The 11,922-nt window shown below is 39.6% G+C and overlaps 1 protein-coding gene across 1 annotated transcript in view; it reads right to left on the bottom strand.

The window, feature by feature from the left end:
• Positions 1-1,282: 1,282 nt before the first annotated feature.
• The window catches only part of DCTN6 (dynactin subunit 6), a 28,016-nt gene continuing 17,376 nt past the window's right edge, over positions 1,283-11,922 (bottom strand). Inside the window, exons 3-7 of the mRNA XM_023214623.3 lie at positions 10,616-10,721; positions 8,571-8,659; positions 6,415-6,462; positions 5,247-5,389; positions 1,283-2,788 (exon numbers count right to left, since the gene is read on the bottom strand). Of these exons, the coding sequence (XP_023070391.1) occupies positions 2,690-2,788; positions 5,247-5,389; positions 6,415-6,462; positions 8,571-8,659; positions 10,616-10,721 (485 nt within the window). The 3' untranslated portion in view covers positions 1,283-2,689. The remainder of the gene's footprint in view (positions 2,789-5,246; positions 5,390-6,414; positions 6,463-8,570; positions 8,660-10,615; positions 10,722-11,922) is intronic.

Genomic DNA, 11,922 nt, shown 5'->3' with positions numbered 1-11,922 from the left:
TCAAGAGAACACCCAGGTAGCCTTGTAGAGAGGCTCATGTGATGACGAACTAAGGCCTTCTGGCAACAACCATGTTAGTGTGCCATCTTGGAAATGGATACTGCAGCCCCAGCATCAGCTAAGACACACACAGATTCTTGATTCTCAGAAACTGAGTGAGCTAATAAGATGTGTGTTGTTTTAGTTTTGGGGGTAATTTGTTACACAGCATACATAACTACTACAGTGTGTGCTTATGGATGAAGTGAAGTTTCATCACTGTTTCCAGACCTTACACTATTCAACTGGAGAAGATCCATCATCTTGACCAAAGAGCTAGTGCCAGATTGCAATAAGATTTGATAAAATGGTTTCTCTCTTTTCCCTGTCCAGTTACTACCTCATGTCACACGGATGTCTGGGTTCTCCTAAACACTCAGCTTATTTGTCTAGAATATTTGGGATGCAGTTTGAGTGTAGTCTCAAGTGAGACAGAGTGCCACTAGGAGAAGGCTGACAGCCTGGCTATGCAGAAGCCCCAAAGAGTGAAGTTTGCAGTTATCTGTCTGAGCTTTGGTTCTCTATCCTGAAGAATCAGAAACTATGTTTCATTAGAATATTCAGAAATTCATAGACTAAACTGACAAACTTGGGGGCAGAACCACACAAACAAAATTCACGAGACTGACGTATAAACTAGAGAATTTCTCTAAATTTACTATGTGCAGAATGAAATTTTGGTGCCCTTACGCAGAATTCTCCCTCTTCCTGAACAATAATAGCTTAAAGGCCATATTAACAATCAGAAGATGGTTCAGTTAGACTTGTAATTAGTGCCAAAAGAAGTGGCAAGTCTCAAGGTATGTTCTCCCTAGGCCACATACCTTGGGTCTTGATAAACTAGTCCTAACTGAAGTAGAGAACACTTTGGGTCACTGAATTACTCACATTTCTTGGATGCAGGACTTCCTTTTCATGGATAACACTGTATACACACTGTAATATTTTGTTTCTTCAAATCCCATTTTGGTGAGTTGATAATTTTGGTTATTTTCTTTCCTCAAATGAGTTAATATCATGTAATAACCTACAGTGTACCTGGGAAGCACTGAGACTCTCCTCACTATGTGTTGATTCTCTGGTGGTTTCTTCTTATCAAGTCCTTAGACGGTATCTCACTGTTGCCCCACATAGTATCTGTGTAGTTTGGAAAGGCCATTTACTTAGCATATCAGAGCCTGTCCAGAGAGAATACATTAAACCAGTATAGAATTTCAAAGACTGTTTTGTAATTTCTGATTTCTTTTATCTAGAAAATTTCCATGATCAACAACATTCTGAACTGATCACCAGGGGGTTGAAAAATGAATAAATAGCAGTTAACAGAAATAGGGCATTTATGTTCTCCTTTTCAAAAGCTCAATGTTCCATCCACTACAGTATAGTTTTCCAAGTTTAGTCGTGAGTATTCTTACCAAAATCATTCCAATTTCGAACAATTGGGCTAATTTGTGCTGTCAGTTTCAGAAATTCAAAAATATATTTTTCTCTATTCACAATTAAAAATTAAATTTTGAGTCAGGAGTTTGAGACCAGCCTTGGCAACACAGCAAGATCCTGTCTCCACAAAAAGTTAAAAAACATAAAAAAGCCAGGCATGGTGGCTTATGCCTGCAGTCCCAACTACTCAAGAGGCTGAGGCAGGAGGATCACTTCAGCTTGAGGAGGTCAAGTGATCCATGCGAGCAAAGATTGTGCCACTGCACTCCAGCCTAGGTAACAGAGATCCTTGTCTCTAAAATAAATAAATAAAAATTAAATTTTGAGAAAATATCTTGGTATTTTAGTATCTTAGTATTAGTCAATATCTACTAATTCAAAAGTTGAGAAGTATGTTCCAGTAAATGTATACTTGAATTACTTTAAAAATTTGGAATTATAAAATTCTCAACATCTTGCTCACTACAGACAATAGAATAATAAAGCTCAATGATGAGTGATTAGTACTATGCTAAAATATTAACAATTTCAGAAATTTGTATAAATTTCAAAATTTCTTTTAGTTTCATTGTCCTCAGAAACCCAAGAATGCCACTCATTTGTATTCTACTGAAGACATCTTTCCCTGATTACTTTTGTTTTACCAAAAAGAAAAAAAACTGTATTTTTCTTAAAAACAAAGTGAAGTCTAAATTAATAGCTACTGAAATTTCACCTGAAATTTTAAACAGCTACAAATCCACAAGAGGAAAAAGTAAACACATTAGCTTTAATACAACTAGTACACAATAAAAATTAAGAGAAAAGATTAATTCAAATAGAAAACCTGATTATGCCCACTAAAGGCGCTGTTATCAGCCTTTTTATTCAGTTTAGTCTATGCTAGAATGTAAATACATAACAGTATGTCTTTTCTTGTCATGGGTAGTCTTTCACATAACTAAAATTTGCGGCAGCAGTTTATACAACAAAAGAAAAGCTAAATCTGTAAATTATCCGGAAAGAAGCAAGGATATATGAAAATAATACATTTATATAAATTACAAAGGACAATTACAATGAAACTCCATTAGTTTCCTCTCAACCCAATTTTACAAAATACAGTGAACACGTATTATTCTGTGCATTGTTAAGAGTGCACAAACACTGTGGGCCCATTCTAAAGACAGTGGTCAAAGACAAAATGTTATCTTCATGTCATATACTGTTCTTAGTTCTTTACTGGAGTTGAGCTTCCTTTCATAGTCTTCTTTAGGTGGTGGTAATTTGGCAAGATTTTCATCAAGAAATCCAGCTGTAGTGTCTGGGGCTAAAAAGATAAGGTAATTAAGGCTGACTGGCAGAAAGCAAAGTCAAGAGTACCACGCAGCGACCAGGCGTGGTGGCTCATGCCTGTAATCTCTGCACTTTGGGAGGCCCAGAGAGGAGGATGATTACAGCCCAGGAGTTCCAGACCAGCCTGAGCAACACAGGGAGATCTTGTCACTACAAAAAATTTAAAAATGAGCGGTGTGCGGTGGCACGCCCCTGTAGTCATAGCTACTTGGGATGCTGAGGTGGAAGCAGGGCAGCGGGGGTGCAGGTGGATTGAGCCCAGGAGGTTGAGGCTGCAGTGAGCCATGATTGCGCCACTGCACTACATGCACTACAGCCTGGGTGACAGAGCCAGACCCTGTCTCAAAAAAAAAAAAAAAAACAAAGTTCCAGGTAGCAATGGTTATTAATAAATAAGTTGTGGAATTACAGGTGATTTTCATTGACTCATTTTTGCTTACCTGCTCGTTTTTTTAAAACTTATAATAAACATATGCTAACTCTAGTTACAAGAAAAAGCCAACAGATTTTATATATTTATATAAAAACATACAGAAGTCACTTTTCAAACTCGCTTTTGTAGATTTCGTCTTGGCTTCTGAGAAGTTAAAAAGTTCCAATTACAGAAGACCACATAAGTAAAACACCCAGAGTATTTTGTTTTCCACGTGACCTACAGAGCCACACAGCTGAGGTGTACTTGGATACACCTGTCTGATCTTCACTCTTTATATATTAGTACTGCCCAGATTTTCCTGACTGTAAAACTCACTGCAGTACTTGTAAAAAATATAGCTTTTTAGGCCCCTGCCCTAGCACTGTGACTCAGTAAGTCCAGGGAATCTTTATTTTTAATAAAGACCTCTATATAATCCTTATGATTAGTGAAATGTGGAAGACAATATTGCGTATTATAAAATAATAAGTTTCAGATATTCTTGCTCACTTATTTCTAATCTCCCTTCCCCAACACCAGCTTCATTTCCTAGTCTTCAGTCATTTTTGCTGTTATGTAGAAAGTAAAAAAATGACTAGATTTGGCCTTATTTCCTTTTTAGTCTATAGAGTAATACTTGCTTATAATAATAAGAATAATGAAGCCAAACATTACAGAAATAGAGTAACCCAGAAAGAACTGGAGTTTTGATTCCTGATAAAATATGGCTAAGAATCAGAGGCATAGTTATATTTTGAAACTACTCTTTTTTTTTTTTTTTTTGCGACAGATCCTCACTCTGTCAGCCAGGCTGGAGTGCAGTGGTACAGAGCTTACTGCAGCCCTGACCTCCTGGGCTCAAGCGATTCTCCCACCTCAGCCTCCCAAGTAGCTGGGACTATAGGTGAACGCCACCAGGCCCAACTGATGATTTTTTATGGTCTCATGATGTTGCCCAGGCTGGTCTTGAACTCCTTCCTGGGCTCAAGTGATCTGCCTGCCTTGGCCTCCCACAGTGCTTGAAACTATTTTCTTTAGTGGGAAGAAAAGGAGGCTAGGTAACTGAAGAAATATACATCGAATGTGCCAAGCAATGAGGCTCAAAACTGCAATACAAATGTCTTATGTCCAAAGGAAGCCCAAATGCCCTTTTCATCTCCTACTCTAATATTAAACTCCAAATATTTACTCTACATTATTCTTGATCTGAGTTTCTAGGAGGAGATAATTTTTCAAGCCAGGAAAATATCCAAACACACTTTCTTATTCACAAACTGTGTTTATTATGAAGCTATGGCAATAAACTAAATAGACACACCCCAGGTAGAGGCACAGGATAAATGTAGTATGGTCATTCCTTAAATTTGAAGACTGGTATTTTAGGAGTAAATCAATATGGCTTGTACGGTTTGTTTACACATTGTCAGTGACAATGCATGAGACCAAGAGTAACATTTCTGGATCTTTCCTCATAACTGACTTGTCATCGTCATCCTTGTATATATTTTTGATATTAACCTAAAGACTAACTGAACTGCAATTAAATCCTGGTTTCAGGGATTGAACTGCAGTTAAATCCTGGTTTTTGGGGATGTTTCTCATTGTTTTCTTTTTATTTATTTATTTTTTGAGTTGGGGTCTCTGTTGCTCAGGCTGGAGTGCAGTGGCATGATCATGGCTCATGTTAATCTCACACTCAAGCATTATCTTCCCACCTCAGCCTCCTCAGTAGCTGGGCTATAGTCATGCCCTACCACACCTGGCTAAGTTTTTCTAGTTTTTGTAGAGACAGAGTCTCACTATGTTGCTCAGGCTGGTCTTAAATTCCTGGCCTCAAGTCATCCTCCTGCCTCGGCCTCCCAAGTGCTAGGATTCCAGGCATGAGTCATTGAGCCTGGCCTCTTTTATTTTAATTATGTTCTTCTTAAATAGTGTACCTGCTGCCTCATGAAGACAATTACATTGTATTTTGGGAAAATTAGCAGACAGAACTGTTTTTAAAGAGAGGTTCTAGTACCTGCGGTCGCTCAGTCTGCACCCGACGAAGGCAGTCTGCACCATAGATCACCGTATTCTCAGGGATGACTTCAAATGTATTTAGGTTGCAACAAGCCCCAATGATGCAGCCACTTGTCAGTATTACATTTCTGCCTACATATGCTGCAATGAAAACACAGAAGGAACTGCAACTTAAGACATCAAATGATTGCAACACTTTTTTTCCTAAGATGATTTAGGTATAAAAATGTAAACTGGCCTTAAGAAAAAAGTTAAAGAAAATACATCAGTTTGGAGTTTGTATGGACAACACAGAGGCAGGCAGTACAAGCCAGGGTCAGATGGATTCAAAATGGAGCTCTGCTGCTATTTGTGTGACCTTGGGAAAGTCACTGCAAAGTCTCTAAGCTCAAATTCATCTATAAAACGAAGAGGCCACTCTAATACACAGTTTAAGGAATAAATGCAATAACAGATGTAAAGTGATGAGCACAGGTTTGAAACACAGTAAGCATAAACAGAAAATGCTGATGATAATAGTGATAATTGATAATCCAAATTAAAATAAAAGTCATTAAGTAGATTAACACAAAGTATCATTTTATTATTTAAAAAAGCAGCATTTTCTTTCATGCCACTCAGGACCAAGAAAGATAACCCACTATTCTAAAGAACTGTCATCATCCAGGTTCTTTCTGGACCTTGGTGGGACAAGCTCTTGAAGTTGCTTCCCAGTAGTGACACTGACTTTACGTAATCTCCTGTCTGGTCCCACTTACAAGCTCATAATATTGGTTTCTGATTGGTTAGGGAAAAGTATTCCTGAAATTAAAGAAAACAACTGCTAGAGACACTGCGATTTTTCCCCTCCTTTAATTCTACAACACCACTAACCAACTAAAATTTCAGAGACTAGTATTTAGTAGAAATCTTTTCCGAATCTTTCATTTAAACTTTATGGTTTAATTCAATCCTGTACACAGCTGATTTTAAATTTAATGTATTTAACATTACCAGACAACCACATAACCAGATTAGGTTCCTTAGTGGCAAAGAATTAGTTTGCCAGCTATTGTAGCCCCCTTCCAAGCACACCACCTTGCCAGTTTGTATTAGGTTGTTTCCCAGGACAACACAAAGAGAAAAGAGGTCACTGCTTTGACAATAAAACTCTGAACGTAGCTTACCTTTTGATTCAATGACATTATTATCTCCCATCTTCATAGCTTGGGAATCTGTAAGCCAGAGTTAGGTAAATACTATAAATATGTTCACCTTTAGTCCCCACTAACACCGTATGTTTTTATATTGCACTGGGACAGAGGACAGGGGTGTCAGATGGGCCATGCAGGCTCACCCTTGCCAGAACTCTTTGCTCTAGGCAATCTGTGGTAACGGTTTAATCTTTAAACATAAATATCTCTAGGTATAAATAAATGACTTGTGTTCTAAAGAAACGAGTACCTTATACCCTGGTTTTATGAGTATTTTCATAATTGTTTCAAGATAATTAAATTATCCATCACCCAATCATTTAAACACTGTTAAATTTTGATATATCTTTATATAAATATATAGAATTTCCTGTATATAAGTGGGAATCATACTGTATAAACTTTTATAGGTTATTCAGTTCACTTAAATTTGCAAGCATTATTCCACGCTATTAAAATCTTTAGGCCAGGGAGGGTGGCTCACATCTGTAACCCCAGCACTCTGGGAGGCCAAGGTGCGAGGACTGCTTGAGCCTAGGGGTTCAAGGACCAGCTTGGGCAACAGAGTGAGACACCATCTCTACCAAAAGTAAAATCAGCTGGGCACGGTGGTGTGCGCCTATAATCCCAGCTACTTAGGAGGCTGAGATGGGAGGAATGCTTGAGTCTGGAAGCTGAGGCTGCAGTAAGCTATGATTGTGCCACTGCATGCCAGCCTGGGTGATAGAGCAAGATCCTGTCTCAAAAAAGATAAAATAAAATCTTTGAAAACATAATTTTAAAAGACTGATTAATAGTCCTAGTGGTTTTATGCTCATAGTTCAATTTATTTAAATATCTTGCTATCGTTGAACATTTAGATTTTTCCTTCTAAATATTTTCTACTATATATTGTATGTTTTGCTGACACCATAAGATTTTACTATCTTTTTTTTTTTCAATCTTTTTGAGACGGAGTTTCGTTTCACTTGTTGCCCAGGCTGGAGTGCAATGGCGCGATCTCGACTCACCACAACCTCCGCCTCCCAGGTTCAAGTGATTCTCCTGCCTCAGCCTCCCGAGTAGCTGGGATTACAGGCATGCGCCATCACGCCCGGCTAATTTTGTATTTTTAGTAGAGACGGGGTTTCTCCATGTTGGTCAGGCTGGCCTCAAACTCCCAACCTCAGGTAATCCGCCAGCCTCGGCCTCCCAAAGTGCTGCGATTACAGGCATGAGCCACCGCGCCTGGCCTGATTTTACGATCTTTTTAGAGTACTAAACTAAGCAAAAGAACTGGAGACATTCTGGGGGACGGGGAAAGACAACACATGAATAATGGAATATTTTCACCCCTACACACCATTTTCTTGAATCAGACAATGTGTTGTCTACCTAAACCTATATAGGAGACACACTGACAAAGTTGGGATTCTTGAATCAAGAAGGAAGCCAGCATTGCTGTTTCTATGTTTATTGTCACTCAGCAATTGCTACCTGTCAACCAGCAAAAGAAGTGGTTACTTTCAAAGCGCTGAGCTAAAGATATGTGTGTGTCTGCATTTGTCTAAAAACGGCATACTTACTTTGTTGACTTATTTACAGGAACAGAAGGGACCATTTAAAAAATATATACTATTCAAAAAGTCTGTTCAAAGAGCTAGGTGACCTACTTTTATTTATTTTTATTTTTATTCTTTTTTGAGATGGAGTCTCGCTCTGTCACCCAGGCTGGAGTGCAGTGGCACAATCTTGGCTCACTGCAACTTCTGCCTCCTGAGTTCAAGCAATTCTCCTGCCTCAGCCTCCTGAGTAGCTGGAATTTCAGGCATGTGCCACTGTGCCCAGCTAATTTTTGTAATTTTTTTTTTTAACAGTAGAGATAGGGTTTCAACATGTTGGCCAGGCTGGTCTTGAACTCCTGGCCTCAAGTGATCTGCCCACTTCGGCCTCCCACAGTGCTGGGATTACAGGCAATGAGCTACCGCACCCAGCCTGGATGACCTACTTTTAAAAATGTAATTATAATATATATTATGAATGTAAGTATATTTGATAGACAAATTGTGACAGTTTTACAATTTCTACAGAAGACTTAGGTACTAAAGTACAGCCGGGAATTATTTATGGTAGATTATTGTAAAGGATACAACAGCCAACTTCAAACACATTATTGGTGCCAATGATCATAGGTTTTGGTTCTGGATCTTCAGTGTCAGGAGTGATATTATCTGGGTAACTGTAAAAAGAAGAAACAAATCATCCAAAAAGTCAGTAACACGATAAGCAATCTTCTTCCCATTTTCGAATTTGGGTTAATTCTTTACATTTTACCTACATCAAGCTTAAAAGATATGACTATGTAAGTTATTTCTTTTTTTGTTGTTGGTTTTCTTTTTTTTTTTTTTGATACAGAATCTCACTCTATCTATCACCCAGGCTGGTGCAGTGGCGCCATCTTGGCTCACTGCAACCTCCATCTCCCGGGTTCAAGAGATTCTCCTGCCTCAGCCTCCCAAGTAGCTGGGACTACAGGCACGTGCCACTAGGCCCGGCTAATTTTTGTATTTTTGTAGAGATGGGGTTTCAACATGTTGCCCAGGCTGGTCTCGAACTGATCTCAGGTGATCCACTAGTCAGGGCCTCCCAAAGTGCTGGGATTACAGGCGTGAGCCACCACGCCCAGCCTATGTAAGTTATTTCTTAATTTAAGTCATTCATTCATCCTGTATGCTAGAGCAGGCTTGATTTTGAGTTGAAGAGAGCTACTGAAAAATGAAGAAGTCATTGGTGTGTAGAGAAGAACAGCCTCCCTTAGTTTATTTATTTTATTTTTTGAGACGGAGTCTTGCTGTGTCGCTCAGGCTGTTTTGCAGTGGGACAATCTTGGCTCACTGCAACCTCCGCCTCCCAGCTTCAAGTGATTCTCCTGCCTCAGCCTCCCAAGTAGCTGGGACTACAAGGTTGAGTGCCACCATGCCCGGCTAATTTTTTTTTTGTATTTTCAGTAGAGACAGGGTTTCACCATATTGGTCAGGTTGGTCTGAACTCCTGACCTCATTCATGATCCACCTACCTCGGCCTCCCAAAGTGCTGGGATTACCCGTGTGAGCCACCACGCCCGGCCTACTTGAGTTTATTTTTTAAATTCAAAGTCCAGTGGGTCTTCTCCAGGACAAAGGAAAAAAGATGCTAGCTATCTTTTTAGGCTGTTAATTAGAATCAAAATCATGCCTAACTTGAAAATTTTCCACTCTTAATAATTATTTGGGATTGTAAAACATAAACAGATATTCACATAAAATAATTATTGCTATTAGTTAGCTAGCTGAAATACTTGGAAGATAAAATGTTTGTGTTCTAAGAGGAGGACGCCATTTTTAAATGGTGTTTTATCTCTGACAGTTGAGTTACTGCAGAATATAGCTGCTGTTAATTGACTTACACTGAAGGTGCCAAATGTATTTTAAATCCTAAGTAAGCATTAAATCAGTCTTTTTCTGACAGTTAAATATTTTCCCAAGGTCTTTCTTACAAATTCCATACATGGTTGCTATAAATTAGGTATAAGCTTGAATTCCTTCCCAAAATTTTATCTAGAAAGAACTTATAAATGTTTATGAAAAATTCATGGGTTTTACAGTCTGGTTCACTATGATTATGCACATGTTCTAGTATTTTATTATTTTTTAATCATTACAGTTAAAAAATTACCTCTAGGACTCCACATTTTTCAACTATAATTCTGGGTGTCACCTGTGCAAAACATGTGAAAAAATGTATTAGAGTTCAATTCACATGTTTAGGCATGAGTAATAACATTTCAGCTAGAATCAAAATATCCAAAAAAAACTCTCTGCAGGGTGGTGGGCACAGCACTTGGAGGCTTAAAGTGCTCAGGAAATGTTTGCTTAAGGAATGGGTGAGAAAGCCACATGTAAGGGGAAGATGACCAGGCCCAGCATCAAAGATTCTAGGCAGCTACTCAGCTCTCTCATCTTGGACAAGTCTTTTCCCTCATATGGTTTTTGGTTTGCTTATTTACTTATGTTGAAAAAGACCCTTAATGTTTCTCTAGCTCTAAAATAGTAGGCCTCCTGGATGTCAGTTGAAAAGGTTCTTACAGACAGCTAAACTTAAGAAAAACCATTACCCATGATCCTTGGTTCACAGTATGTATAAGAGTCTTACTCACGCATTTATGATAAGGGCCTGTTCTTCTATTAGGTTCCCTTCGCCAATCACTATTGGCCCAGCTTCTGCAATAATTCGTGCTTTAGGGTGGATCACTGTCCGAGGTCCTGTTAAAAATAGTTTGAGAAGAAATTAGTGGTGGAGGCTATGCTTCCAACAGGAGGGTGGAAGGTGACTGAGGATGGGTGAGGCTGTTGGGAGGAACATTTTCTAAGTATGTGCCAGGCACCAAGCTAGGTACTTCACAGATACTATCTCCCGGGCTTTATCATCAGTAGTCAGGGCCAAGTTGCAAGCAAATGTGAGTGGAATGGCACAGGCACTACAGCCAGACAGCTCTGGCTCAGCCTCCACTCGGAAGCTTCCCGTGATCTCAGTGGTGAAACAGAGGTGATGACAACACCAGTCCCACAGGGTTGCTGTAAGGGCTAGGGGTGATAATGTTGGGAGACACAGCATGTGACACAAAGTTGGCAATAAAAATTAATTCCTTCTTTTCCCTCAGCAAGGTAAGGTTCTCTTTGCTTAACATGCTCTGCTTTCTTATGTGAGTGTGCCTCTGAATTAGTCTTTTTATTACATAATTAAGAAGAAATATGGAGGCCGAGATGGGCAGATGGCTTGAGGTCAGGAGTTCGAGATCAGCCTGGCCAACATGGCAAAACCCCATCTTTACCAAAAAATACTAAAATGAGCCAGGCATGATGGTATGCGCCTATAGTCCCAGCTACTTGGCAGGCTGAGGCAGGAGAATTGTGTGAACCCAGGAAGCAGAGGCTGCAGTGAGCTGAGATCATGCCACTGTACTCCAGCACTCTGTCTCAAAAAAAAAAAGGAGAAATATGGGTGGACAGAAGTCAGAAATTATGGGATCTAACAGCTTAGCTCCTCTGTCAGTGTCCCTATTATGAGTACACCTACTGAAAGGAGGCACAGCTTCTGCCGTCTGGCCCAGGATATGATTCAAACCAATGAAAGCTGAAAAGGTTAAAGGGAGGCAGCAGAAGGACCCAAAGGTGATCACTGGAGTCCTAGGACTTTGGTGTGGGGAGCCCTGAGGCGATGCCTCCAGTCTCGAATTGAAGGGAACAGCCAGGGCCCTCATTACTCTCACTACCCCACCCTGAGCCTGGAATGCTAACACACTCCCTCCCAGCTTTATCTACCACAGGCTGAGGGTTCTGGTGATAATGAAACCACTGATGGGAAAACACAGCCTCCTTCAGCCTCTCTCCAATACCCATCCCATGTACCCCTCAAGGCAATTTTTATGGGTAAACAAAAGCAGATGAAATAACTGACTCTGAA

The sequence above is a fragment of the Piliocolobus tephrosceles genome, chromosome 7 (assembly GCF_002776525.5).
Source record: "Piliocolobus tephrosceles isolate RC106 chromosome 7, ASM277652v3, whole genome shotgun sequence".
Taxonomy (NCBI): Eukaryota; Metazoa; Chordata; class Mammalia; order Primates; family Cercopithecidae; genus Piliocolobus; species Piliocolobus tephrosceles.
The sequence above is the reverse complement of the archived record's forward strand: the minus strand, read 5'-3'. Positions and strand labels throughout refer to the sequence as shown.